Here is a 27046-nt window from a genome sequence, read left to right on the forward strand (position 1 = left end):
CTGAGTCCGAGTCTGGCAGGGACAAGCAGGTTTTATTCCAAGAGCTGGAGAGTGGTAGTCCCCGCTCCTCCCCCAGAATGACGCTGGGGCAGAGGGATGAGAGCCTGGCTTGGCAGACCCTGGGAAGTGGGCAGCAGCTCAGAGCAGGAAGGGGATGATGGGCATGCGCAGTGGGGGGTAGTCTCGGAACTCCTTCAGGTAGCTGCGGTGCTTGCCCTTGGCCCAGATGGTCATCTGAGTGAAGCCCACCAGGGAGAAGAGGGCCACTGTGGGGCAGAGCAGGGGTGTCAGGGAGAAGCTGCACAGCCCAGGTGGGCTGGGACCCACAGAGGGAGGGACAGCGGGCTCACCTGGGAGACACTGTGTCATGATGGCAAAGCCAATCCAGGACCCCACCTGTGGGGAAGAACGGTCGGGGGTGAGGGTGGGCAGTGCCTGCTGTTCTCCAGAGGCCTTGCCACCCCCAAGGACCAACTCGCCCCCCAACCCTTTCAGAGCGAGGGGGTGGGAACCAAACTCCAATGCCAGAGAGGCCTTGAGTGAACAGGGGTGCATGATGTGGCTGCCCCCCAGCCCCCTCGAGCTGCAAGCCTGGCCTTACCCACCTCCCAACCCCCAGTAAGGCCAGCCCTTCCATCTCCAAATACTCCCACTGCTGAGCCAGGCACCCCTAGTAGGGGCTGGCATGTGGGACCCCAGCCCCTGCAGGGAGAGGAGGGAGCAGAGCAGACCCTCACCTCGTAGGTATAGTTGGGGCAGGACACCAGCAGGAAGAGCCAGGTGAAGGGGTTCTTGGTGGGGTATGGGATCTTCCTGGTCTTGGACCCTGGCAGGTAGGCCAGGAGGGACAAGTGAGACCCCCTCGCCCAGTCTGCCCAGCCTGCCCACCACCACCCCTTGCCTGGGGCAGGCCACTCACCAGCTGGCCGCAGGTCCCGCAGGGCCATGTGGATGGAGAAGTTGCCAAGCTGGCAGATCTGTCAGAGCAGCAGGGTCAGCCCAGAGTCCCCCCCAGCTCCCCGCCCTATTCCCCTCCTCCCAGCCTGTTTACCACGAAGATGGCGAGCGCCAGTTTAACCTGCTGAGCTCCGTAGGCTGAAGAGGAAGCAGAGAGGGGAGGCCTATGAGGGGAGAGCCCGGTGGGGTGGGAGGCTCACAGGGTGGGGCGGGGCAGGTCCAAGGCCACTTACTGGGGGGCGTATAGAGAGGGTGGTTGATGTAATAGGCCATCCACGCGGCGAAGCCCCAGTAGTAGGTGCAGTTCTGAAAGCAAGCAGGGCTCGGATGAGGCCTGGCCCCGCAGAGGGTGGGACTGGGGATGCACAGGGAACAGGACAATCCCGGTGCGTGGGGCTGGGAGAACCCAGGCGCTCACCTTGAAGATGTTGCGCAAGGGCATGGTGCCGTGGGAGAAGCGGTGCACGAAGAGCGTCTCCAGCAGACGCTTGACGTAATGGAATGAGTGGCAGATGCAGGCGAGGCTGGGAGGGGGAGCCAGCTCAGCTGGGGCGGGCCCAGCAGGCCTTCCCCCCTCCCCGCACCGCCCCCTTCCACCTGGCCCCACTCACTGCACCACCGTGTGCCGGCTGGACGTGAAGTCGTATTTGTGGCCATAGATGAAGGGCACCCGGAAGTAGAAGAGCAGGTAGATGAAGAGGGGCCCTGCGTACTCAGTCAGGAAGACCTAGGGGTACAGGGAACAGGTGAGTCACCCCAATGTGGCTGATGGAAAAGGAGGCCACGGATAGGGCTGGGACTCACCGTCACCCAGCTGATCTGGGCCCCCAGGTCCCGGAAGTAGAATGTGGCCGTGGTGCCCACGGGCAGCTTCTGCAGAACATCCTCATCCTTCAGGGACTTGCCCTCTGCAGAGACAGGCCGGGGCTCAGGGCTGCCCAGACCTTTGCCCACCGCCACCCAGGAGCCTAAGGGTGGCCAAGCAGACAGCTGTACTCACTGGGGTCCAGGCGAAGGGACTGGCGGGCAGGGTACCACTGTGGATCTGTGGGGAGAACAGGGTGTCACAGCACACAGCACAACAGAGCCCCCCGGGATGAGGCGAGGCCTCTGAGGCCCGTGCCTCCAGGACAGAGCCAGGAACAGCCCAGGCAGAGGCAGGATGTTGTCCTTCCGAAAGCCCAGCAAGGGCGTTCCTACCAATGGCCACGCAGGGACACCTGCCCCAGGCAAGCCAAGAGAAGCCTGGGCCACACTGGGGGCACCTCTGCAGGACCTGCGGAGAGAGAAGTGCAGGACCACGTCCCACCCAGAGGCCCCTGCCCAGAGGGGTCACGGACAGCAGCGCGAATGGGCCCTGGACTTACGGGTCTTGGTGAAGAGGTTCTTGATCTCGGCAATGGTGGCATGGGGCTCCACCTGGGGGAAGCACAAGCCGCAAAGAAGTCAGGGCAGGGTGGGGCATGATTAGGACCCCTCCTGGTAAGGGGGGATGGACTGGGGGACTGGGCAGCTGCTACGGGAGGGGGAAGGCTGGAGTTCAGGCTCCCCGCGTACATGGCCGAAAGGAGCAGCAAGGGCCCTGCCAGAGTGGGGAGAGCCGTAGGCCTGAGGGCCCGGTCTTACCAAAGGCAGCCAGGACACCCCTGGCCTGCTGGGAGACGGTTTGAGCACAGGAAGCTGGGCCTACTTCTCTGCCTCTCCTCCTCACCCCACCCGCAGCTCCCCTCACAGTGACGGCCCTCTTGGGGCCAGAACTCCCTGGGACAGGAGCCCCTTCCCCCATGCCGGGCCTTGGCAGGGGGCAGGTCTCAGACTCCCACCTTCTTCCCAGGCCCCAAAGCCCTGCAGGGTCCACAGAGGCTGCTTCGCCTCCTCCCACCAGGGGGCCAGCTCCTGGCCACACCCAAGGGCCATCGGTGCCCACTCCACCCCAAGCTGGCAGCGACAGGCCTGGGGAAAGTATCCCTCGTACGCTGAGGGGTAGGTGGGGAGTCAGGACACAGGATGGAGGGACACAAAGGGTCCAGCTGGACAGCTCCCATCTCCTCTGAACCAGAAGCCCCAGGAAGGAACAGGGACCCGGGCCCCATGCCCTTGGCCCAGTACAGCTGGTGCCAGGCTCCTACCTTGTCCAGGAAGCAGAGCTTCTCCCGCGTCTTCGCATCCAGAATCTCCACCTCGAAGAAGAGAACAGCCTTTTTAGGTTTTTTGGTCGCTTTGGCAGGTGCGATCCCGGGAAGGCCATTGAGGCCGAGGCTGGGGCCGGGGCCGAGGCCCTGGCTGGCCTCCCGGGCCACCATGCTCATGTTCAAGTCCATGCTGCCCTGTTCTGCCCGCTGCAGCCAGCGGCCCCAGCTGCCGGCCGTCAGCCCCCACCGCGGTCCTCCCCACGCGAAGCAGCTCTGGGCCGGGCCGGCGTGATCAAATTCTGCCGCGGTGCTGGAAAGGAGCCCGTGCCTGCCCTGGCACGGCTGCCTTCTGTGCAGATGTAACCCGAGTGCCCCGCAGCCATGGCCCAGCTAAATATAAAACTGCCCCAGACTGAGCCCCCCAGGAGCCGTGCCACACACCTCCTGGGGGCAACCCCCGGGGGCTGGGTCCTCCTGAAAGTGAGACTTTCGAGTGGACACAGCCCCCAAACAGCCCAGGGGGCAGGAAGACCCCCTGAGGCAGGCATGGAGGCACCCTGGCCCAGTGTAGGGTGGGGTCAGCCACGGGCGGAGGGTGAGAGGCCCGCGGGCAGCCCAAGCCCCGGCACCCAGCTCTGGCCCGCAGAGTTCACTGGGCTTGGAGAAATCCCAGCTATTTTGAGAATCTGAGAGATAGATCATCCATTTCCCCTTCTGAGCTGTAAGAGACGCTGCGGATTATTTTCCTTGTGCATTTATGTTCCCAGGGAGGTGACAGATTCCGGAGTTATTGGTGCAGAGAGCCTCTCTCTAAGTGTGGAAAGGGTCAGGAAACCAAGAAGTTTCCAGCTAGCATCCCCAGCCTGGACTGATGAGCCCTCAGCCCCTGCCTCCCTGACCTCCCTCTCCACTCATTTCTCACTAGGTCCACCCAGGCCTTGTTCAAGGCCACCTTTGGGGCAGTCTTCCCACGGCATCAGCCCAACATAGCACCCTTGCCTAGGCCCTGACCCCCACAAAGCCCAGAGCACACAGCCTGGCCACCCCCACCCCACTGCTCTGCTTGAGCCCCTGGACAGTGGCCAGACAGTAGCAGAGCAGTGGGGGCAGAGCTGGGGGGGGGAGAGAGCCCTCAGGGGGATCTGGCCCACCCATCCCAAGCAGGTCTGAGAAGGCACCAGGAGGAGCAGGGAACACAGGAACTGCTGGAGCTGGAGGGAGGCCCAGCAGTGGCCAGCTGATCCCAAAAGGCCCAAGTGATCCCCTGGGGGGCTTGGCCCAGATGCTCTTAGACATGGGTCCATGGCAGGCAGGGCTGGGTCTGACCTCAAGTCAGCCACTGGCCAGCAGGTGCTGAGAATCCTTCCCAGCCCTGGTAGAGCCTCGGTCAGAGGCAGCATGGGGAAAGGAGAAGGACCAGAAACCCAGGGCAGGGCCCCAGCCAGGGCTCTCTCAGGGTACAGCCACCTACCCACAGCCCAGGCAGAGGGGCCCACCGCAGCCAGCACCCCCAGAAGGAAAGGGCTCCCCTCACACATCCCCCAGTGACAGGAGCGCAGTGGGCAGCAGACGGGACTGAGTCTGGCCCTGCCATTCAGTCCCTGGGTGACCAGCCCCTCACTTCTCTCTGAGCCTCAGCTGGGGGGCAGGTAGGTAGGCGTGTAGCTCCAGGGGCTATAAGGGTCATGAGACAATGCGAGTGAAGAATCAGCATGGTGCCTGACACTGCCCCAAAACCTGGGGCCATGAGGCTGGGCATGAGGAGACCCGGTGGGAAGGGCACCGGCCTGGGTGCAGATCCCGGCCCCCCTGGTGGCAGGCAGCATGTGAGCCTGTTGGCCCATGTACACTATGCCCGCCCCACACCATGGACAGGAGAGGGCCCAACACCCAGCCCTGGCCTATGCCACCTACTGATGCTGCACGGGACGGAGTGTCTGTGCTGCCGACTGCAGGCTCTGCCCAGCTGTGTGGCCTTGGGGGACACATTACGAAGCCCCTCTGAGCCACACAGATAACAAAGCCAAACAGAAGGGCCAGAAAAAGGAAACCAGTCCTACTGCCCCGAGTGCCAGGCCCCACTGAGGGGACTTGTGGGAGAGGGAAGGGGCACATGCAGAATGTGCCAGAAAGGGCTAGAATAGCAGAGCCGTGGGCAGGCATACGGCCTGCCCCATGGCTACAGTATATTAATAGTTCCTGGGTCCCGGCGGGGGCAGTGCCCACATGCCTTTGGAGCCCGTGTGGGGCAGGAAGACAGCACCGAGCCTCCTGGGAGAGGAGGCCTCTGAGTTCCTGCTGAACCACTCAATAGCTTAAAATACAACCAGCCCCTCTCCCTCCTGGCCAGCTGCTGGGGGAGGGCTGAAATCCTACCCCTCTCCCCCAACCTGGGCACCAGACCAGGGTCCCGGGGAGAGTCGGGGGCCCCGACTGGCTGCCGGGAGAGGAAGCTGGGTGGTGGGAGGGGTGGCCGGGGGGGGAGGGGGCACACTCCCAGCAGCCGCAGCCACAGACGCGCCTGAGCCGGTCCCAGGCCGGAGGACAAGAGCCTGCGCCCTCCCAGAGGTAAGCCTGGCCCTTGCGGCGGCACCCAGGGGCCCAACCCACTGGGGTGGGGGTTGCCTCAGTTCAGGGCCACTTTCCTGCCCCCAAATCCCAGGACCCAGCAGCCTTCACCCGGAAAGAGGTCTGAAAGGCCCTGAGGTGTGAGGGGGATGTGGGACCCAGGACCTCTCTGTACTATTTCTGCAATTCCCCGTACGTCTATAATTATTTCAAAATAAAAAGTGAAATAAAAGTTATGCTAAGTGGCAAGAAGGAAAAAAAAAAGTTATGCTAAGGAAAAGAAGGCAGACACAGAGTCATATATTTACGTAAAACGTCCAGAATCGGCAGATGCAAGGAGACAGATAACTGTGTTGCCACGGGCTGGGAAGGGGGGGAGTGAGGAACACTGCCTAACGGGAACCTGGTATCTTTTAGGGATGATGGAAATATTCTGGAACTAAATCGAGGTGGTGGCTGCAGGGGGACAGACGACAGTATGAATGTATTTGATGCTGCTAAACTATTCATTTTTAAATGGTTAATTTTATGTGAATTTCACCTCAATCAATTATTTTTAGGGGGGCTAACATGCAGGCCCCAATTACCCACCAAAAAACAGGTCCCAGGGCAGGGAGCAGCAAGAGTTCCTCACACCCATCCACCCCTTTACATGGAGGGCCTAAACATAGGGGACCTGGTCCTGTGCTTCCCAGGCTCCAGTCCCAGAGCTTACCCATGCACCGCACCCCTCCCCACAGCACTGCCACCCCACCCCCTGCTCTGTGCTGAGCATGCCTCCCGCACCCCTGTGCTTCTCCCTCCCTCCTTCTCTCTCTCTCTCTCTCTCTCTCACACACACACACACACACACACACACACACACACACACAGAGGCCTGCTAAGCCTGATGCCAGCCTGGGATGGGGACCCACGGCAGGCCTAGACCAGGTCAGGGGTGCAGGCAGCTGCCGAGCACAGCCCTCAGGCAGGGTTCCTAGGCACACAAGGGTAGGCAGCAGGCCCAGACCTCATCCCTGGGAGAAGAAAGGCAGGGGAAAGGAGGAGAGGTCAGCCCTCCTAAGGGAGCTGGAGGCAGGGGAAGGGCTGGGAGGAGTGTTATATTCGATGGATGGGTGAGGAGGGTCACCTGAGCCTGAGCCTGAGGTCCCAGCACTGACCACAAGCAGGGGGTGTGGCACCGCAGCCTCGGGCACAGTGGACACAGAGGACAAGGACAGGGCAGACGCGCTGGCCTGGGACCCGAGAGTGGCTCTGCGATGACAGCTCCACTAGCCTGGGACAAATTCTCACCCGGGCGCCTGAGATTCCAGGGTCCAGCCAACAGCAACTCGTGGCATGCCATGAGGTCAGGGCATGGGGGGTGGGAGGAGGGGGCAGGACAAAGGGTGGTGCCGCAGCCCACGCTTAAGAGGGGTGGGGACCAGGCTGCAACCTTCCCCAGCCTGGAGGGGAGCACCCAGAGCCACTGCTGAGCAGCAGCGCCATGGCCTTCCCTGTCTTCATGGAAATAAAAGATGTTGCAGATCAACATAGCACTGGTAGAAACGAGGGTGACGTTTTCTGAGCACCGTTCTGAGCCAGTGCCGGTGCCCAGAGCAAGGCTCCGGGGATGAACCCCAGCTAGCAGATGAGAAACACAGAGCAGTGGAAAAGCAGAGCAGTTATGCAACTACAGGAGAGGCTCAGGGCCTTTGCACATGCTGTTCCCACTGCCTGGACCGCTCACCCCCAGACCCTGCAGGGCTCCTTCCCCCACGTCCTTAGGCCTTCAGACAAATTCTCAAGTGAGGCCCTTCCTGACTCAAAATAGCAACTCCCACATACCAGCTCCTTGCTGGGCTGTTCTGGGTGCTGGGAAATGATTGAGAACAGAACAGTCCTTGCCCTCAGGAGCTGGACTCAGTAAACACCTACATGAGGCAACTGGGCTTGCCCAAGGTCACACACACCAGGACCTAAAACTCCCTCCCCACTACCCTCTGAGCCAAGGCCCTTCCCTGCTCCTCCTTCACCACACGCCAGGGGGCCGTGCCCACCTTGCCAAACCCCAGAGCGGCAGGGTGGAAGCTGCTGCCTGGAGCTCTCCCTATCCTGAGCCGGGACCTAGCTCCAGAGAAGCCTCTGTAAGTCCCACAGACATGCCCACCTGGCTCCAGTGACCCTGGCGGACCCAGTATTCTGACAGCTGGACCCTCCTCCCAGGCTCTGGGCCACTGCTCACCAAGGGAAAGGGTCAATGACCAAGCCACCTCCAGCTCCTGGGGAAGCCTGCTGTCTTTCCTCACCTGCAATCCCAACACAGAAGGGGCTCCATGGTGACAGGCTCTACAAGGCCTGGGCCCTCAGAGGCACTACCACAGGCCCAGTGGCCTCCTCACAAGGAAAGCTCAAGGGCCTTCTTGGCCACGTGCACATTCCCCAGGCTCTGAGGTCAAAAAGACTCACCTATTTCCTGGCTGTGTGGCCTTGGACAAGTTACTCAACCTCTCTGAGCCTCCATTTTCTCATCTATAAAATGGGCTGCCCCCACCTGCCATCTCACAGGACTACTGTAAGATTTACAGAGATAATAACAACCAAAAAAAAAGTACATGAACATGCCCAGCCTAAAAGTGATCCTGTAAAGAATAAATACTACTCGACCAATACCTGCAAAATAGTACGGCAGATACACAGGGTGCCAGGCCCTTTCTCCCCAGATCCTGACCACGGCCATGAAGGGGCCCAACCAGAGGACTCCAAGGTCAGAGGGGTGGGGTGATGATGCTCCATCCAGCTGATGACATTGCGCCCGAACCCTAACAACGGCAAGACACGTGTGGGTGAGAGGGGCAGGGCTGCAGCGCTGTCCCCACTACAGTTCCCAGCTGGGCTGTGCCGGCAGCCCTGCTCTCCATCGCCCCCTTGTGGCCATGGACTCCACTCCCACCTGCAGGAAGACAGCCTTGTCAACTGCCAAGCAGGCAACTCCAGGGCAGGATGGGACCAGGATGGGACCTAGAGAGTGAGCACTAATCGGGCTCTGCCACCTACCAGCCAAGAGGCCTCGGGAGCCACTGCCCCACATCCATTCATTTCTTCCTCCATCCATTCCTGCCTCCCTTCCTCCCACATCTCTGGCACTGCAGTGAACAAAACCAAGCCCCTGCCTTCACAGGATGGCACCCCAGCCTGCGTGTGCTGTGGGGGAGGGGGGACAGACAACAGTGACATGTTTTGTCACCAACAGTTGTGGAGAAAAACGGAAGAGGAGGCGGGGAGCCGGGGCCGGGGCGGGGGGGAGACCATTTTCCACAGAGTGGTCAGGGAAGGCTTCCCTGAAAAAAGGGCAGCTGAGCAAAGGCCAGTGCGACGTGAGGGAACAGAGCATGCACACCAGGCATAGGGAACGCCAAGTACAAAGCCCCTGTGGCTGGACTGTGCTTAAGCACGGCTGAGGAGCAGGAAGGCCCAAGTGGCCTGAACAGAGTGACAAGGGAGAGTAGGACACGAAGTCATGAAGGCATGGCGCAGGTCATGCAGGGCCTTGTGGGCCACAGGGAGGGCTCTGGGTTTTACCCTGAGTGAGGTGGGGACCTGGGAGGGTTTGTGAGTAGAGGAGGGAGGGGACCGGGTGCTCGCAGGCACCCCTGGGGAATTGGGAGACCAGGGCAGAGGCAATAGTGGGGACAGGAACAGGGAGGTGTCCATGGAGGAGTGAAAAGTGGGCGGGGGGGGGTCTGAAGTTTCTGACCTGAGCCCCAGAAGGGAGGGGCAGCGGGAGGACTGGCACCACCTAAGCCCAGGTTGTAAGTGCTGCTCCTACAGGAGCACCCAGGGCCCAGGTAACAGTGCCTGCAAGGCCTCCAGGCCAGGAGCTCGAGCCCCTCTCAAGCCTCAGTGTCCCCATCTTTACCAACACAGCCAGGCCCCTCCCATCTGTGAACAAGACTCAGTGGCCTCAGGGCAGAGTGCACACCCCAGGGCCCCTTGGGACAAGGGGCAGGCACAGGCCTGAGGGTCAGCTTGGCTTCCAGATCGCCCTCATCAGCTCCCACTTACACACCTGGAACTTTTGTGCACCCTAAGATGGGCCCTGCCCAATGAGTATGCATTGAGAACAGCAGGCCTGGAGCTGCGGCAGCCTCCTAGACCCCTCTCCTCATCCTCCCCTTCCAACTGCACAGCAGCCGAGGGAGCAGGGCTGTTAGCTCCATCCTCAGATGAGGAAGCCGAGTTCCAAAGGGTGAGGGCACACCCAGGTCACGCCGCAGTAAACACCTGAGCCCAGTGCACACTCCTGTGTATTCAAGAAAGGCCAGCCCCCACCACACACAGGCCTCTGGGGCCGCACTCCCAGCCAGCGCACCCTCTGCAGAGGCCCCTGCAGAGATGGTGCGAGGCAGCATACCACAGAGGTCTGCCTGCCAGGAAAGGGCCCTACAACTGGGTCACGTTGTGTGGGGCGGCCAGGGCTGTGAGGGAGCGTGCGCCCTGGTGGGTAACATCTTCTCCTGGGCCTGGGGCACAAGAGGCCCGCTGTGGGTGCGAGCCCTGCTCAGTGCAACCTAGAACTCTAGGCAAAGACACTAAGGCCCTGACAGGTCCTTTAGCTGACTGGCCCAGGCACTCGTGGCCTCCACAGGCCCCCACTCAGGGTCCAAGGGCTGCGGCACCCAGAGGGTGGAGGCCTGGCCTTGAGCAGCAAAGCACCCAACCGGCTCATCCACTTCACAGATGCAGAGGCTTGGGCACATTTGCCTGGACTCGGCGACTCAGCACTTGCAGCTCCTCTTCCCTTCCACTTTCCAGAAATATCAAAGTCACACTGCTCATGCCAGGGTGGCTGAGAAGACCTTGGGCTCAGCTGCCAAGAAGCCAGCACCGGCCGCACCTGCTCCGCCAGAAATACCTCCTTCCCCAGTGGCCTCAGCTCATGACCCCATTTCCTGAGATGCCCGGGGCAGTTGCCCCAGCCTCCCCGATGTGCCACAGTGGGGAAAGAACATCACCAAGGCTGGGAAAGGCCAGGAGACACTGACCACCCACTCCCAGGCCCTCAACCAGCCAGTTTCCACCTCCCACCCCCACTGGCCAGACAAGAGGAGTCAGTGTCTGAATGCCAACGTCCCTAGGCTCTGGGATGGGGGCCAAGAGAAGCTGGCGGAGCCCCATGCAGCCCAGCAGCATCCTGGAGAACATTCTCTGGGTGCTTGTGTGAGCCCAGGTTGGTCACTGCAAACACACAAAGGCGCACCTGAAGGGGACACTGAACCAACATGGCAGGGACTCTGGATCTCAGGACTGTTGGCCAGCTGCTCACTCGCACCCACAGCCCACGCACCTCCCTGAGCGGGCACAGGCCACATCTCCCAGCCTCGCGGAGCGCTGTCCCTCTGAGAGCAGAGCTGCTGGGGTCTGTGCCATTTGCAAGTGCTTCTGCGAGTAATATCTATCAGGTGCCCACCTTGTGCCAAGGACTGTGCTAAGACCTTCACCTGCATAACCCACCTAGCCTCACCTGGGTCTGTAAGCTAAGGACTGTGACCCCAGATAGGCAGCTCAGAAACGAGGGAGCCCTCACCCAAGGCACATAGCCAGGAAGTGCCAGGGCCAGTGCTAACCTGCCTGCTTGGGCCCAAAGCCCCCCCACCCCCTCACCACCATGATGCAATACCACCGCCACTCAGAAGAGCAGGGTTAAATGTTAACAGGGAAAAAAGGAGGGAGGGGCCCCTGGATCTGATTATCTGGAAGGTACGCCCCTCCCTGCTAACACTCCAACTCCAGCATACTAGTCTTGGAAGGTCCAGACTCTGCAGAATACATCACCTCCACAAGGAGTGCCCTGCAGGGGAGCCCAAGGGCTGAGCCTGCTCCTCCCCAGGCCTCAGCCTCCCGTGGCCCCAGCACACTCAGGGTACCAAGGGTGAAAGGCCTGTCACCTCCTGACACCACACAGAGGGGCCCATGCAGACTCAGCAGCTATCTTAACACTTCCTGCACGTTTTCCTGTCGTGGGCTGAGGCCACCACAGGTGGAAAAGCAGTGCCCCGGCGGGAGCAGTTCCCAACACTGAGCAAGACTAGTGCTGCTGAGGCCGGGGTCAGGCCAGCCTTCCCTTCCTGAGCCTTAGCTTCTCCATCTGGTCAGTGGGAATGTAAGAAAGAAGACATAACAGAGATGATTCTCGTGGCACATGTGGCAGAAGTTCTGCCCGGTGGTCCAGAACCCTGCCTGCTCATGCGACTCAGCTGAGGAGCCCTGGCCTGGGCAACCTAGGAGGGGGCCCAGGGTCTCTGACGGGGGAGCCGGTGCCCACAGCTTCAAAAGCTCCCAGGTGAGAGATGGGGACAGCCTTAAGCAAGGCTGCCTTCCTCAAATGGGCCCTGCCCTCTGGAAGAAGCCCAACATCATTCCCCTGAGGGACTCAGCCGGCCCAGGCCCTCCCAATGGGACCTCAGCCATTTCCTGTAGTGGCTCCCCACCCCTTCCTTGCCCTGCCCCCTGGGGGCTGTGAACACCGAGCACCCAGTCACCACCAGCTCACACTGACCCTGTTAGACTGGCACTGTTAACCCATTTCAAAGACAGGGAGGATGAGGCTCAGGAGCACAAGTCGCCAGCCCAACAACACCTGGCTACAAGCTCCAGGGGCAGGACCCCATCTGTTTTTGCTCCTTAGAACTGACTGTCCCTGGCCCCAGACACTCAGGGGATGGCCCAGGTCTGCACCCCCCGCACCGCCGGGCCAGGTCGAGGTTGGTAACCATGTCTGGTCTCTGCATCTCAGGCCAAGAAGCTGGAAGAGGCAGGAAACACTGAGCCCTGCAAACACAGGTTGATGGGAGCAGCAGGAGGAGTTCATCCAGGCTGACCCCCCACCTGCGTCCAGCACTTCCGGCCCAGTGTGGCAGGCAGGTTAGTCCAACCCAGAAGCTCTTCCAGAATAGCCCACTCTGGGATCCCCATGGCTAGCCTTATACATACAGCCAACAGTTAATGCCTGCCGCACGCTCACCATGTGCCAGACACATTCTCAACACAAATTATCTCTTTTACTATTAATCCCCTTTTGGGGAAACTGAGGCTCATTCATTCACTGCATAAATATTGACTGAACACCCACTACATGCCAGGCACTGTTAAAGGCTCTGGGGATTCAGTCGTGGAAAGAGACTGAAATCCCTGCCTATATGCAGGTGACATTTTAGCGGGGGGTGGGAGGACAATCAAATAAAGTTACACATAACAGAAGATGCCATGTGCCACAGGGAAAGCAGAGCGGGAAAAGGGTACAGGCAGTGGAAGGGGACGGGGGAGTGTGTGGTTTTATAGCAAGTGGTCAAGAAAGGCCTCCTGAGGAAATGTTGAGACAAGCCCTGAATGCAGTGGAGGAAAGAGCTACTGAGAAATCTGAGGAGAGCATCCAGGCAGAGAAAGGGCCTGTGCAAAGGCCCTGAGGTACGGCATTCTTGGTATGTTCAAGCAACAGTGCAGAGGCCTGTGTGGCTGGAGGGAGTGAGCATGAAGGGGCCTGGGGAGAGGTGACAGGTTGTGCACGGTCTCAGAGGCCATGTTAAGACTTTGGCTTCTATTCCAAGTGAGGTGGGAACCCTGGAGGGCTCTGGGCAGAACAGGGATTCAACCTGACTTAAAGAATCCTTCTGGACTACAGGGGAATAGAGTGGAAGCAGGGAGCCCAATAAGAATTCTGTCAAAATAAAAGATGCCTTACACCAAGGGGTCAGCAAACTATGGCTCACAGGCCAATTCTCTGATCCACCACTAGTTTTTGTACAAGCTAAGGGGTCTTCACATTTTTAAATGGTTGGACAAATCAGAAGAAGCCTATTTCATGACGTGGAAATTACATGAAACTCAAATTTTAGTATCCACAAAGTTGTATCGAACATGGCCACACTCGTTGCTTAATGTATCGTCTACGGCTGCTTTTCTCACAATGGTTGAGTTGAGAAGATGTCACAGGGCTGTATGGCCTGCAAAGTCCAAAATATTTACCATCTGACCCTTCACAGATAAAGCTTGCCGACCCCGGGCCTGGGCCTGAGGATGGCAGGGGGTGGGCTGATGAGAAGTGGCTGCATTCCAGAAGTCCTCTGATGGCTGAGCTATAGGATTTGCGGACTTTGGGATGCCAGGGATGAGAGAACAAGCACAGTCAAACAGCCTAGGAGTGGAGTGGTCGGAAGGCTGGAAGTGCCATTAACTGGAGTGGGGAATGCAGGTTTGAGGGGAAATCTGGGGCTCAGGTTTGGATATTAAGTCGGAAATGCCCATTAACAGCCCCACAGAGCACTCCAGCTCTGAGAAAGCACATAAGGCAGAGGTTGGGGGCAGGGGCGGTGTCTCTGGAAGCTCCACAAGCCTTTTCTGCTAGCTGAGAAGTTCCCATTCATTCTCTCCAGAAACGCTTACTGAGCCCCTCGATGTGCTGGGCCCGTGCTAGGTGCTGGGCTTGATGAATGGAAAGATCTATGTGTGACAGCAGTGTGCTGGGCAGCGTTCCAGGTGCTGGGACAGAATGGTGGGCACAGCTGAGAGGCCATGCTCCCCGACTGGACCTGCTCAGGGGAACAGGGGCAAATCATCTATCACCTAACCCGAGGTCAGGATATACCAGGTGCTGTGAAGAAAAGAAAGCAGGGCAGGGGGCCCAGAGCGCCGCAGGAGGTGGTCAGGGAAAGCCTCTCCAAGGAAGTGTAATTTGAGCCACAGCCAGAATGAAGCCAAAGGGAGGACCAGCAAGAGGCTCCCTGTGGGAAGTGCAAAGGCCCTACGGCAGCACAGAGTTTGGCAGGGCTATGGAACACGCAGAGGCTGGAGCAGAATGGACTTGAGGGTGAGCAGCTGAGGAGAAGGCTGGAGAGACAAGCACTTCAGGAAGTTGCTGGAGGGCCGCAACCTGCTCTGGTTTTGAGAAAGATCCCTCCCGCTGCCAAGGCAAGTGTGGAAGCAGACACAGCAGTGAGTCTCAGAAACAACCCAGGCCAGAGATCTCAGTGGAGCCTGGACTAGGGCACAGAGGTGCCAAGTGGGGAAAAAGACACTCTAATTCCTGGATCCTGAGACACCACTGATTTAAACCAACTCGCCAATGGTGGCGGGGGGGAGGAGGAATGGACTACCTATGTAAATATGAGATGTATATATATAAGATGCAGTCCAACTTAAGGAACATGAGAACACCAAGGGGGAAAACTGTGTATCCTGGGATGGAGGGGGGAGAGCAGTAACAAGTTAAGAGGATTTCAGGAAAGAAGTGCAGCGTTTCTAGACGCAGGCCTACCTGCGTCTTTAAAGGGAATGGTGAGGGCGCCTGGGTGGCTCAGTTGGTTAAGCGACTGCCTTCGGCTCAGGTCATGATCCTGGAGTTCCGGGGTCGAGTCCCACATCGGGCTCCCTGCTCAGCGGGGGGTCTGCTTCTCCCTCTGACCCTCTTCCCTCTCGTGCTCTCTGTCTCTCATTCTGTCTCTCAAATAAATAAATAAAATCTTTAAAAAAAAAAAAAATAAATAAAATAAAGGGAATGGTGAATTAAGAGGAAAAGCTTGGCTCTCGCAGTTAAGAGAGGGGTCCAGGAAGATGCTCTTGGCTGTCTTCCCACCTGCAGCATTACCTGTGAGCAGCACCCTGAGCCCCACAGGCCTCTGTTGGCTCCACTCACCACTCTGGTGGAGAGTGAAATGAAGCAAGGGAGAATGTACCCAGGAGTTCTGTATGCACGTCCTTCCCCATGCCTTCTCTCTCCAGGGTGCATGTTCCAGGGCCCAGCCAGGGAGACTGGCAATGACTGCACCTCCATGCGCCATCCACTGACACCCCAGGCGAGCCAGAACGTGGCAGAGAGTGCAGCCCCTAGGCCCACTCCTCAGACTGCCTGGAAGGGCCTGGCAGGAAACATTCTTTGGGTCTCCTGATCCATGGCTTAGCACTACCCATGGGATCCCCACCTTATCCTTACATGAAAACTCAGAGTTCAGGTAACTCTGGGCCAAAAGTGGGGGGAAAGGGGGCCAAACTCCAAAGTGCCAAAAGATGAGCAGTGACCAGCTTCATGACCCAAGGACAGGAGCCCACGCTGACACAGTGAAGCTAGCCACACATGCTCAGAGCCAGATCTGCCAGTCCCGAGGAGCAGCCCTGCACCCAAGCATGCAAGGGTCCTTCCTCATCATTGGACTGCAATGCCTGTGGGGATGGGGGTGGGCGGGAGTGCATCAGCGATGTGGCTAACTGCCTGAGCCTGCCCTGTGCCTTGCTCTGTAGGCCAGGGGCTCTAAAAGACATGCACATCACCACTTGTTCCAAGGTATGCACTGAAGCCCCCGCCAGGGGCCCGGGCTTACAGACAGCACGGGTCTCACATACACAAACTGTCAGTAAGTGCTAAGTGCTATGTGCAGAGAACTAAAACAGGAGAGGCGCCAGGGTGGTGAGTGTGGCCTGGATGGGTCAAGGGGAACCTCTCAGAGGAGGTGACATTCAAGCTGAGCCCTGAATGACGGGATTCCCAGATGGGAAGGGCAAAGCCACCTCTCCTGAAACACTGGTATTTAGGACAGGGGTGGCGTGGCTCAATGCAGCCCTGTCCTGGAGTAGATGGTGGGTGGATCCCCATCCCCAGCCAGGAGATTTTGTTAGACTTTAGTCTCTGCAGTGAATAATATTCAACGACATACTGTCTCAGACTACACATATCTCCCCAAGAATTCTGATACCACCCTCACTCCCCACCAAGAGATATGTTCCCCCAAACCCACCCCACCCCCACCGGAGTCAGACTCCTAAGGAGTCCTGGGAAATAGCTGCTCCCCACAAGAAGAGCGGAGGCTCCAGCTCTGTGAGCCCCTCAAGCTCTGACGGGCTTCCTGACGCTCCATGACACTCCAGTGCCAGTGCTAAACCGCCCTCCCCCAAACTCGGCCTATACGCCCTCACCCCGAGGACAGGCACCGTTCCCATGGGCCCCGCCACAAAACAGGCATGGCCCCAGCCAGTGCTCCCTGGTCCCTTTAAAAAGATAAGACAGAGTTCGGAAAGACCCAGACAATGACACAGGCCCTGCAGTCTACAGGGCCCAATGAATGGCCTGGGGACACTGCTTACATAAGAGCCTGGTTCGAGCAGGGACAGGGCCGTGCCAGCCTGCCAGTCACCGTGACCTACTGAGAGGCCCTTTATCCCTCAGAGGGCTGGGAAAGGCTCGTGGCCCATCTCTAACTAACCACAGGACTGGAAGGCGCAGGGGAGTGGGGAGCCCCAAACACCATCCACCACCCACTAGTCAGTAATAAGGAACAACTACTCTGTGCATTTATGTAACAAACACCTAACACAAGGGCCCCTCAAGGACTTAAAAATAAACCGCCCTCCGAAAACTTTAACTCAGGCAAAATCAACAGAAAAGGGAGTTCATAAAGTCCACAGTTCTCAGGATTAAAGTCCACAGGTCTCTGCCCAATTGGCCTCAGCACTCAACATGGGACACCCACAAAGTCTGACCTCCAGGCCTCGGCACCTGCTGCCCCATATCCCTTCCCTAAAAACCTTCTCCTTCAGGCCTCAGCTTAGATGAAAACATCTTGAGGGCAGAGGCTGTGGTTAGTTCAGCCCAGTATTCCTAGTGCAGGACAGGTACAGAGAAATACATTGGAACAAATGAACTAATGAGTAAATGACAGACGGAAACAGAAAAGTGGAACCCCAAACAGGAGAACGCTCGGACCAGGACAGGCTGCCAGTATCCTATGCGGCCGGGGCAGGCCACTGGCAGGTGCAGTGCTGGCAGCCTGCCGCGGGACCAAGTGTGAGGAGGAGCAGGATGATGCAGAACAGGCTGACCATGGCTGGGCTGGACCTGGGGCTCGTGGCCAGCAGGCCACCAAGAAACCAGCTTCCCTCGATCAGGATCACTAAGGACTGGCTCAGCCCAACACATGAGACGCAGTCCTCAGCCAGGTCCCAGCAGCGGCCCCACACTCACCCTTCTGCTCTCCGGGAGCCTGACCACAGGGAGAAGATGCACTCATTCATCCAATCATTCGTTCAACAAGGAGGCACTGGCCAGATGCTGGGGAAGCTGCAGGAATGAGACACAAGGAGTCCCTGCCCTCACAGAGCTCACAGTCTGACCGTTAAGTCCCCAAATGAAAGCGTAACCACAGCCAGAGACGGGCCAGAAGGAGAGGAACGGGGTGCTGGGGGGAGGGGGCAGGGGTCATACTCCAGGTAGGATGGTCCAGGAAGGCCTCTTTGCATGACTTTGAAGCTGAGCTCTCAATAGTAAGAAGGGACCAGGCAAAAACAGAGGAAGAGCATTTCTGGCTGAGGAACTGGCATGTGCTCAGGGCAGGAATGTGGCTGCAGGTGTTTGAGATGAAAACCAGAAGTGTCGTGATGAATGAGGACAGCAGGGGACAGAGGACGACAAGTCTCTAAGGGATGGTTTTGAGCCACAAGGGCTAAGATCTTCCCACTTACATGGGAGAAGACCCTCTGGCTGCTGCGGGGTGGGGTACATGGCCGGGAGGGGCAAGAAGAGAAGCTGCCCGCCTCGAGTGAGTAGGGTACGACTGACATCAGATGACCAGGCCCACCTGAAGCACTCACTTCTTGGGATGGCTCTTTGTCACAATAAGGCAAAAAGTGGGTTCTGACTGTGCTTGCATTTCGCCAGGGATCTTCCCATAGAGAAAGAGTAGATCATCCCAAAATGTGACTTCCCATGTGTGTGACAGTGTACCAAGACTGATCACGGGCTTCTTCCTCCATCTTCTGGGCATATTATTTAGCATGAACCCATCCCCAGCAGCATGTTCAATGAATCAAGCCTCATGGCCTTGTTCACAGGCAAGTTTGAAGTCATTCAAAAGCGGTCACGTGCAGAAAGCATCTCAGATAACTTGACTGACCGAACATCTGTCCAGTGATTTGTCCTTAACCACCTAATGCTCTGTATCTTGACTGCGGGCCACCAAGTGTGCTGGGCACTTTACAGCCCCCAGTGGCCCTCCGAGACAGGTGTCCTTATTCTGGCTTCTTAGGTGAAAACACTGAAGCTCAAGCAGGTAAAATGCCTGTCCAAGGGCAGACACGGTGGCCACCAAAGATCATGTCCTTCACGACCACATACTTCATTCTTCCCTGAGTGCACAAGCACCTGGGCCCACAGTGTGAGGCCCACTTTGGTCTAGCAGAACCCTGGCTCTGCCACTCACTGTGGGACCAAGGGCGTATCACTTCACTTTTTTGTGGCCCAGTTTCCCCATCTGTCAAACATAGATAAGAATAGTCCCTACCCATAGACTTATTATGAGGATAAAATGAGTTAACAGATAAAGAGCACTAAGAATAAGTATTACATTAGTAGTGGCTTGATGATGATGATGATGCTCTGGCTGCCCCGGGTATTAAAACATCCTCAGCTGCCACTGGCAACGTCTGCAAGGTGTTAAGACGGAGGCTGAACTCAACCAACCAGCCCAAGGTCTCTGGCCAAACCTGCCAGTGAAAGTGCAGGGATTCCTAGCACGGTCCCCACTCAGGGCTGTCAACTCTCCGCTTACCTCCCCTCAGGAACCAGCTATTCAAGAGGCTCTGCGTGGCTCAGGGGAGTCCCACCCCCGAGCTCACCCACGCCCACCTCTTCCACCACTCAGATCCTCCCACTCACCTCCCCACCTCAGCCCCACCTCCCTACCTAAGCCCCGCCCTTCCCACCCCTCCCAACCCCAGGCTCTTGGCCTGAGGCACACCAACACAAGAAAGGTCTTTAAACCCCACCGGCTTTCCTGGCTTGCCAGTCCCAGTCAGGCTCTCACCTCCAGAATTCCGGGGGGCAAGTCCATCCAATTTTAGGGCCAAGGGAGACCCTCTGCCAGCAGTCCACACTGACCCACAGAGCCCCTCCAATCCTCCCTCCAGGGATGTTCTGTTCTTAGAACAATGGAACAGCCCAGCCCTGCCACCAGCAGCCTCTGGAAGCATCAGCAGGGACAGAAACAAAACAGGCAAACCCAGGTTGAAGCCCAGCTACGCTGCTTCCTGACTCTGTGACCTTCTGCAACTTAATTTGTTTCTCTTAGCCTCAGTTTCTTTATGTGTAAAGTAGAAATAACACTTGTGCCCACCTGATTCCTCGTCTATGGATGAGGAATCAGACAGACGTGGGTCTGGATCCCATCTCTACCACGACGTGATCTTGGGCAAGTTCTACTTTTCTGAGCCTCGGGTCCCTTATCCACAAATGGGGGGACAAAGAGTACCCACCTCTCAGGTTTTTGGATGGACACAATAAATGTGAACCTGTTCCTGCTATTAATCCAGCAGGATTATCCAGCCCAAGAGGGGATCACAACCAGCATCCCAGCCTATCTGCAAATGCAAAATCAATCCCAAAGGCATTTTTGGAAGGCCTGTTCTTTCGCTGCAACACGCAGAGGGGTGTGAGAGTGAAGAGACCAAGTGGTGCCAGTGTCAGAACACAACACCTTTCTGCAAACAGGCACCAAATTTAAAGTACAAAAGTTCAAAGAGACCCACATATTGAAACAGAGGCTCGGGCGCCTGGGTGGCTCAGATGGCTGAGCGTCTGCCTTCGGCTCAGGTCATGATCCTAGGGTCCTAGGATCGAGTCCCGCATCGGGCTCTCTGCTCCTTGGGAGCCTGCTTCTCCCTCTGCCTCTCTCTCTCTGTCTCTCATGAATAAATAAATAAAAATCTTTAAAAAAAAAAAAAAAAGAAACAGAGGCTCAATAGTCAGAAAAACCCTAATTACACCTCACCTATTCCAAAAGGACACAAGAATTCACAAGAAAAAAAGTACAAAAAAATAGCAGACACCCAAGATCCCACCTCCCAGATTTAACAGATATTTACATTAGATTCCCTTTTTTTTTCAATAAAACAGACATAGCTGAGGCCCTCCCCACCCCCTGTCTCTCCACTCCCTCTTTCCCCAAGCAATGGTTCCCCTGTGCAATTCCCACACATTTCTGACCTCTAACTGCAATTTATCCTTTTATTATATACATATCCATGAGCAGTACACATAAATCTCATTTGGTACTTTTTTAAATGTATAGAATCTTTTGCAACCCGCTTTTTTCCACTCAACAGGATGTCTGGAGATTTATTAAAGGACTGGGTAATCAAACTAGATTTTCTTTCATATACTGGAATTGTGCACAACAGTAAAAATAAATGAACCAGAGCTATATGTAGCACCTCCGCTTTTATGCATATCCTTTCATGATATATTTCCAGCAATTTCGTAATGTTCTTTAATACTGGCCTTTGCTTTCCCAACTAAACAGGTTCACTTGCCCCCAAAGAGCAGCCACAGAAAGGCTCAAGCTGTCCTGGTCACACAATTATTTACTAAGTGGCAGAGCTAGGATTCCACCCCAAGCCTGTCCAAAGCCCACACACCTATGACACAATGACAGGTCGGTCTCCCTTCTCCTTAATTTTTGCCTTCCTGCCCAGTTTTCTGGCTCTAAACAATTGCCCCTAGACCAGAACTCTACTTCCAGAGTTTCCACATACTTATTCCTGTGGAGGAAGCTGAAGCAAAACTGGCCTCAGACAAGTACTATGTTGGTCTAGGATATCTGCAAAATAAGCACCAATAGAACTACCCTTTTTGTGGGGGTGGAAGATCCTAAATGAGGGCAGCAGGGACCCCGAGAGGATGAGGCTTCCTCATCTCCAGGTACCCAGCTAAAGGAAGTGGGCAGTGATCTGGGCTCAAAGAGACTGAGAGGCACTGATCTTCCCGGGGAATTAACAGGCTTATTTACAAGATGCAGCAGCTGCTTTTCCAGCTACCACTGGAATCATTACTTTGACTCTCATCTGCAATGGCAAAAACAGCAACAAAAAATATATATCCTGTAGCCTGGGATAAGCAGGATAAGCAGTTCCCTTATCAACCCTGCTCTGAGCCCAAGACAATCCCAAGGTCTGCTCTGGCCTTCCAAGGAGACAACTTCAGCCAGGGCCCAAGGGTGACCTGTTCTATCTGCTTCATCTCAGGCCTGAAGGGATACTTTTTCCTGCTGGATCAAAGAGGGGAAATTGGCAGTGACAGTAAACGGTTATTGAAACAGCAACAAATCCCCCCTCCAGCTGGAACCCTACCTGCCATAACATCGACATCAGCCCTCATTAACTCACTGCATGACACTCGGCGCAATTCACACTTTTCTGAGCATCACTTCTACGCTTTGTAAACTGCACTTCATAATCTCAAGGTCTCTCTCGGAGCCACAAAGGTCTTTTGAGGAAGGCCATCCCCTCAGTGGACAGGGGGTCACTTGGGGTGGAAAGATGGACTTAGTCCTGAATAGAAATATAGTCTTTTTTTTTTTTTTTTAAGGATTTTATTTATTTATTTAATAGAGAGAGACAGCGAGAGAGGGAACACAAGCAGGGGGAGTGGGAGAGGGAGAAGCAGGCTTCCCGCAGAGCAGGGAGCCCGATGCGGGGCTCGATCCCAGGACCCCGGGATCATGACCTGAGCCGAAGGCAGACGCTTAATGACTGAGCCACCCAGGAACCCCGAAATATATTCTTTGATGTAGATCATTGAAACCTTTACTCAAACTTTGTTAAATGTGAGTGAAATCATCCCTGCTATTTTTATAGATCTGCAACAAACACTTGAAGTAAAATTAATCTGCTTGCTGTGAAACTGGGCCGCAAGACAAGGGCTCCTCTCACACAGAAACTGTAGCTATCACCTCAGACAGTACTTGGCAAATGTTAGCAAAGAATAATAGACGACACAGCAAAATACCTAATTTTTTTCCTTCAAGGTCACTTTGGGGTTTTTGTTTGTTTAATACATTTTCTTTTTTTTTTTAAGATTCTATACATTTATTCATTTATTTATGAGAGAGATGAGGGAGCACGCGTGCATGCTCATGGGCGGAGGGGAGCAAAGGGAGAGGGACAAGCAGACTCCACGCTGAGCACGGAGCCAGATGCGGGGGGCCTATCCCAAGACCCCAAGATCATGACCCGAGCCAAAACCAAGAGTCAGACACCCAACCGAATGAATCACCCAGGTGCCCCTCCCAGGTCACTTTGAACAGTGGGTTTGAAGCTCCCCCTTCCTTCTGGGAGGGAAAAGACTTCAGTAAGATAGAACATGTTCTCCAGTCCAAACCATGGGCCTCACGCTGTACCCAGCTTCTGGAAGAAAAGTGCTCATGTCAAGGGTCCTCAGAGGCCTACTTTACCTGACTGCTAAGTAAGATAGCTAAAACTACATTTTGCAAGATGCCACAAGGATCTTCCATCCTGCATCTTTTGAACTGTGGCTTTTTTCCCCAGGATTGTAACAGGGTTTGAGAGGGAAAACTAGATTAGAACTTTATTCTATAGGGGTGCCTGGGTGGCTCAGTTGTTTAAGCGACTGCCCTTGGCTCAGGTCATGATCCCGGGGTCCTGGGATCGAGCCCCACATCAGGCTCCCTGCTCTGCGGGAAGCCTGCTTCTCCCTCTCCCACTCCCCCTGCTTGTGTTCCCTCTCTCGCTGTCTCTCTCTATTAAATAAATAAATAAATAAAATCTTTAAAAAAAAAAAAAAAGAACTTTATTCTATAATCATAGAGTTGAATGGGGCATCAGAGATTGGATCCTATCTCCTCACCCCTGGTACTATGTCAAAAATGAGTGAGGACTTCTGGGGTAAAGCTTTCAAAGATTCTGGGTAAATTACCAAAAATAATAATTATAAAAGAGACAAACACAGGTAGTGGTATTCAACTTGTAAACAAAAACAAGGAATCTCTTTCACTTATATGTGAGGTACCTAATGTGGTCAACTTCATAGCGATAGAAAGCAGTTTGGTGTGAACGCCTGGGTGGCTCAGTCGGTTAAGGTTCCAACTCCTGATCTCAGCTCAGGTCTTGATCTCAGGGTCATGAGTTCAAGCCCTGCATTGGGCTCCACGCTGAGTGTGGAACCTACTCAAAAAAAGAGAAAGAAAAAGAAAGCAGTATGGCATTGCAAGAGGCTGAGCAGAATGGGGAACAGGGAGTTACTGTTTAATTGGTACAAAGTTTCAGTTTTGCAAAATCAAAAGGAAAGAGTTCTGGAGGTGGATGGTGGTGATGGTTGCACAAAGTGAATGTACTTAATGCCACTGAACTGGACACTTAACACTTACAATGCTTAGATGGTAAATTTTATGTTATGTGTATTTTGCCAGTTTCTTAAATTGAGGAGAGAAAAAAAGATCTCTCTATCTGCTAGTTTTCATTTGGGGACCAGCATGGCCTAGGAGCTGGCAACTAAGGCTGTGGAGTCCTGAGTTCCTCTCTCTGTTCTGCATTTATCATCTGGAGGCCTTTGGGCAAGTCATCTGACATCTCTGAGACTCTCTCTTCATCTATAAAAATGGGAATAATAGCCTCCGATCTCAGAGGCCTATGCGGACAACAAAATAAAGTAACAGAATCTCACAGCACAAGAATAATCACATGCTAAATTATTATTATGCGTTTAAATAATAAATTAGTTTATTACTTAATGTTACTTAAAAGTCAGTAATGATCAAATAATTATTAATATTATATTATCAGCTTTTCGCTAGGCGCATCAGAAGACGTCGTTTTAACGGGAAAAGAAGCCCAAGTTAGGAGTCAGAAGACCTGGGCTTCGAATGGCTGTGCCCGTGAGATTTCTCTCTGGTGACACGGAGGAATTGACTGAGATGATCTCTTAGATTATCAAAGAGCAAGATCAGCTTTGCTACTCGGCGGGAGCCAGCCCTGGAACTGCACCTCCCTCACCGCCTAAGCTTCTCGGGGAACCCGGTCGAGGAAAGGGGTCCAAAGGCCATGCGCAAGAAGGCTGATTGCAAATCCCCTTCCTAAACCTGAGGAGTCGGCATGGTGCAAGCTTGTACAAGACACCCACGAATCGGGAGCAAGCGTCCCGTATCTTTGTTCTTCCCCTGCGAAGTCTGTCCCAGCCCGCTGGGGGAGCTACAAGGAACCTGCCAGCTTCCCAGACCCTGCAGAGACCCCAAGAAAAGGCAACCCCAAAACAGCCTGGGTTGCAGAATTATAAATACTCTTTGCACATGCGCATTGCAATTTACGAGTGGCCGCGGGGCACAACGCGCGCCCACTGCGCCTGCGCGTCCCGGCCGCCCTTTGGGGCACAGGAGCAGAAAGGTGGGTCCCGTGGTCCCGCGAAGAAAAACGAACGAGTCTGCGGCGGCAGCTCAGTGCGGGTTTTCTCGTTCCTTACCTCATAATGCTTCATGTTCCCTCAAACGGCCCCTACTGCGCTCCTGCCGCTGTCTACGGGCGCGCGACCAGGAACAGAACTCCTCACGCGCTGGCGATGGCCGCGCGAGACTAACCTCGCTTCCGCTTCGGCCCCGCCCCTCCCTGCCGCGCGCGCCCCTACAGCCAATCAGCGCGCGGGGCGCACACCTCCGACCCCGCCCCGCGAGGCTGGTCTTGAGCAAGGACTAGCCGCTCTCGCCATGAGGCTGACCAATCAGCTTGCGGAACACACCGAGGGGGAGGAGCGCAGGCCAGACGGGACTCGCAGAAAAGTGCTTGGCCACCCACCAATCAAAATGAGGCCTCGGAGCCGCGCGCCCCTTCCCCGCCCCTTGGTGGCGTCGCTGTGGAAACCAAGGGAAGCGACGGTTACCTTACAGCTGGGGGCGGGAGCAAAAAGTTGAGTGACAGGGAGGGCAGCATCCGCATGGCGGGAGGCGCGACTGTGTGAATTCCCAGGTGGGCAGCCCCCTGGGTAATGGGGAGCAACCTGAAAGGGCTAGGTGCTGGGGGCGTGTGCTGGGAAGCCTGGATGGAGAGGCCTTCCGGCGCGGGGACCCTCATCTGTCATGAATGGGAGGGAAAGAAAGGGGAAATGACGAAAAGCCCTCGGGGAATCCCCCAGCTTACAACCTGAGTCCTGGCCCCATTCTGGGGGGTGCAAGCCCCGCCCCGTAGGCCGGGGGCGGACACTTGTCTACCTGTGCTGTCTAGTATGGTCATCACTGGCCAGAGGTGGCTAGTGAGCCCTTGAAATGTGGCTGGTGCAAATTGAGATGTGCTGTAAATGTAAAACACGCACCGATTTCAAAGACTTCGTATGAAAAGGAGACTGTAAAAAAAAATCTCATTAATAACCTTTTATGTTAATTATAAGTTGAAATGATAATATTTTAGATATATTGGATCAACACAGATTATTACAATTAACTTCCCCTGTTTCTTTTTACTTTTTTAAATGCCTGTTAGAACATTTAAAATCAGGTTGCCTGGGTGGCTCAGTCGGTTAAGCATCTTCCTTGAGCTCAGGTCATGATCTTGAGGTCCTGGAATCGAGCCCCATCTGCTTCTCCCTCTCCCTCTGTGCCCTCTCCCTCTATCTCTCACATAAATAAATAAAATCTTAAAAAAAAAAAATTTTAAATCACAGAACTGGCTTGCATTTGTGGTTGGCAGTTATGCTTTACTGGACACTGCTGGTCTGGGGTCATGCCATGCTTTTGCTCCTTTGATTATTTGTCATGAGCAGCCTGGGGAAGTTGGATGCCAACACACACACACACACACACACACACACACACACAGCCTCCTGCACACACTCAAGATTTCAGGACAAGGTAAGTAGCACCTGGCACCCTCCCTCACCTTCTTTCCTTTCTCATTCCAGACCCTGCCCCTGAGCCTTCATCAACTGTGGAACCCTCTGGAACTTAGAGGCTGGACATCAGAGACGTGGTGAGAAGTCCTCAAAGGTAAATCACTGATTCACAGAGGAGCAGGGTGGGGCAAGGTGAGTCAGTGCTTAGCACTTAGTCATCCAGGTTCAGTTCTGGAAACCTCTAAAGCTACAACTTTTGGGGACCTGTGGCTGTGGTCTTCAGAAAGTCACTATCTTTTTCACCAGGCCTAGCTGGGCAAAAGAGATGAAAACATGAAAGTGTTTTATAATAGTGCTTCAAAACACAGATCTTGGGGCGCCTGGGTGGCTCAGTTGGTTAAGCGACTGACTTCGGCTCAGGTCATGATCCCAGGGTCCTGGGATCGAGCCCCGCATCGGGCTCCCTGCTCAGCCCGCTTCTCCCTTTCCCTCTACCTGCCACTCTGCCTACTTATGCTATCTCTCTGTCAAATAAATAAATTTTTAAAAAATTTATTATGAAAACACAGATCTTTTTTCTGTTGGCAGTTATAGGGTTGAAATCCTTTGTGTCCTGACAGGCTTCACTCCCTGCCCTCATTGAGGGGGACAGGAGGAGTAATCACTTAGAAACCAAAAGTTAAAATCTTACCAGTTGACTTACTTGAGACATCTAATTTTGTAGTGCTGAGGCGCACAGTTGAACCCCTAAAGTTCAGCC

General features: G+C 55.4%; 1 protein-coding gene across 1 annotated transcript; it reads right to left on the reverse strand.

Moving 5' to 3' along the window:
• Positions 1-13: 13 nt before the first annotated feature.
• On the reverse strand, positions 14-25057 carry TECR (trans-2,3-enoyl-CoA reductase). The gene is made up of 13 exons (XM_021705606.1): positions 24928-25057; positions 3087-3137; positions 2325-2376; positions 1958-2002; positions 1762-1865; positions 1569-1684; positions 1376-1481; positions 1191-1263; positions 1052-1095; positions 920-977; positions 738-826; positions 351-396; positions 14-266 (listed from the first exon to the last, which is right to left on the reverse strand). Exons 1-13 carry the CDS (start codon positions 24940-24942, stop codon positions 139-141), a joined length of 927 nt encoding a protein of 308 aa, XP_021561281.1. The 5' UTR covers positions 24943-25057; the 3' UTR covers positions 14-138.
• Positions 25058-27046: the final 1989 nt, after the last annotated feature.

This window comes from Neomonachus schauinslandi, chromosome 1 (assembly GCF_002201575.2).
Source record: "Neomonachus schauinslandi chromosome 1, ASM220157v2, whole genome shotgun sequence".
NCBI classification, from domain to species: domain Eukaryota; kingdom Metazoa; phylum Chordata; class Mammalia; order Carnivora; family Phocidae; genus Neomonachus; species Neomonachus schauinslandi.

What these genes read in the sequence shown, in the direction of transcription:
- TECR (XM_021705606.1), bottom strand. An exon ending in CCTTGCGCAACATCTTCAAG is followed by an intron (nt 1,264 to 1,375) that starts GTGAGCGCCTGG and finishes GCTTGCTTTCAG; the next exon opens with AACTGCACCTACTACTGGGG. An exon ending in CATGACACAGTGTCTCCCAG is followed by an intron (nt 267 to 350) that starts GTGAGCCCGCTG and finishes TCTGCCCCACAG; the next exon opens with TGGCCCTCTTCTCCCTGGTG.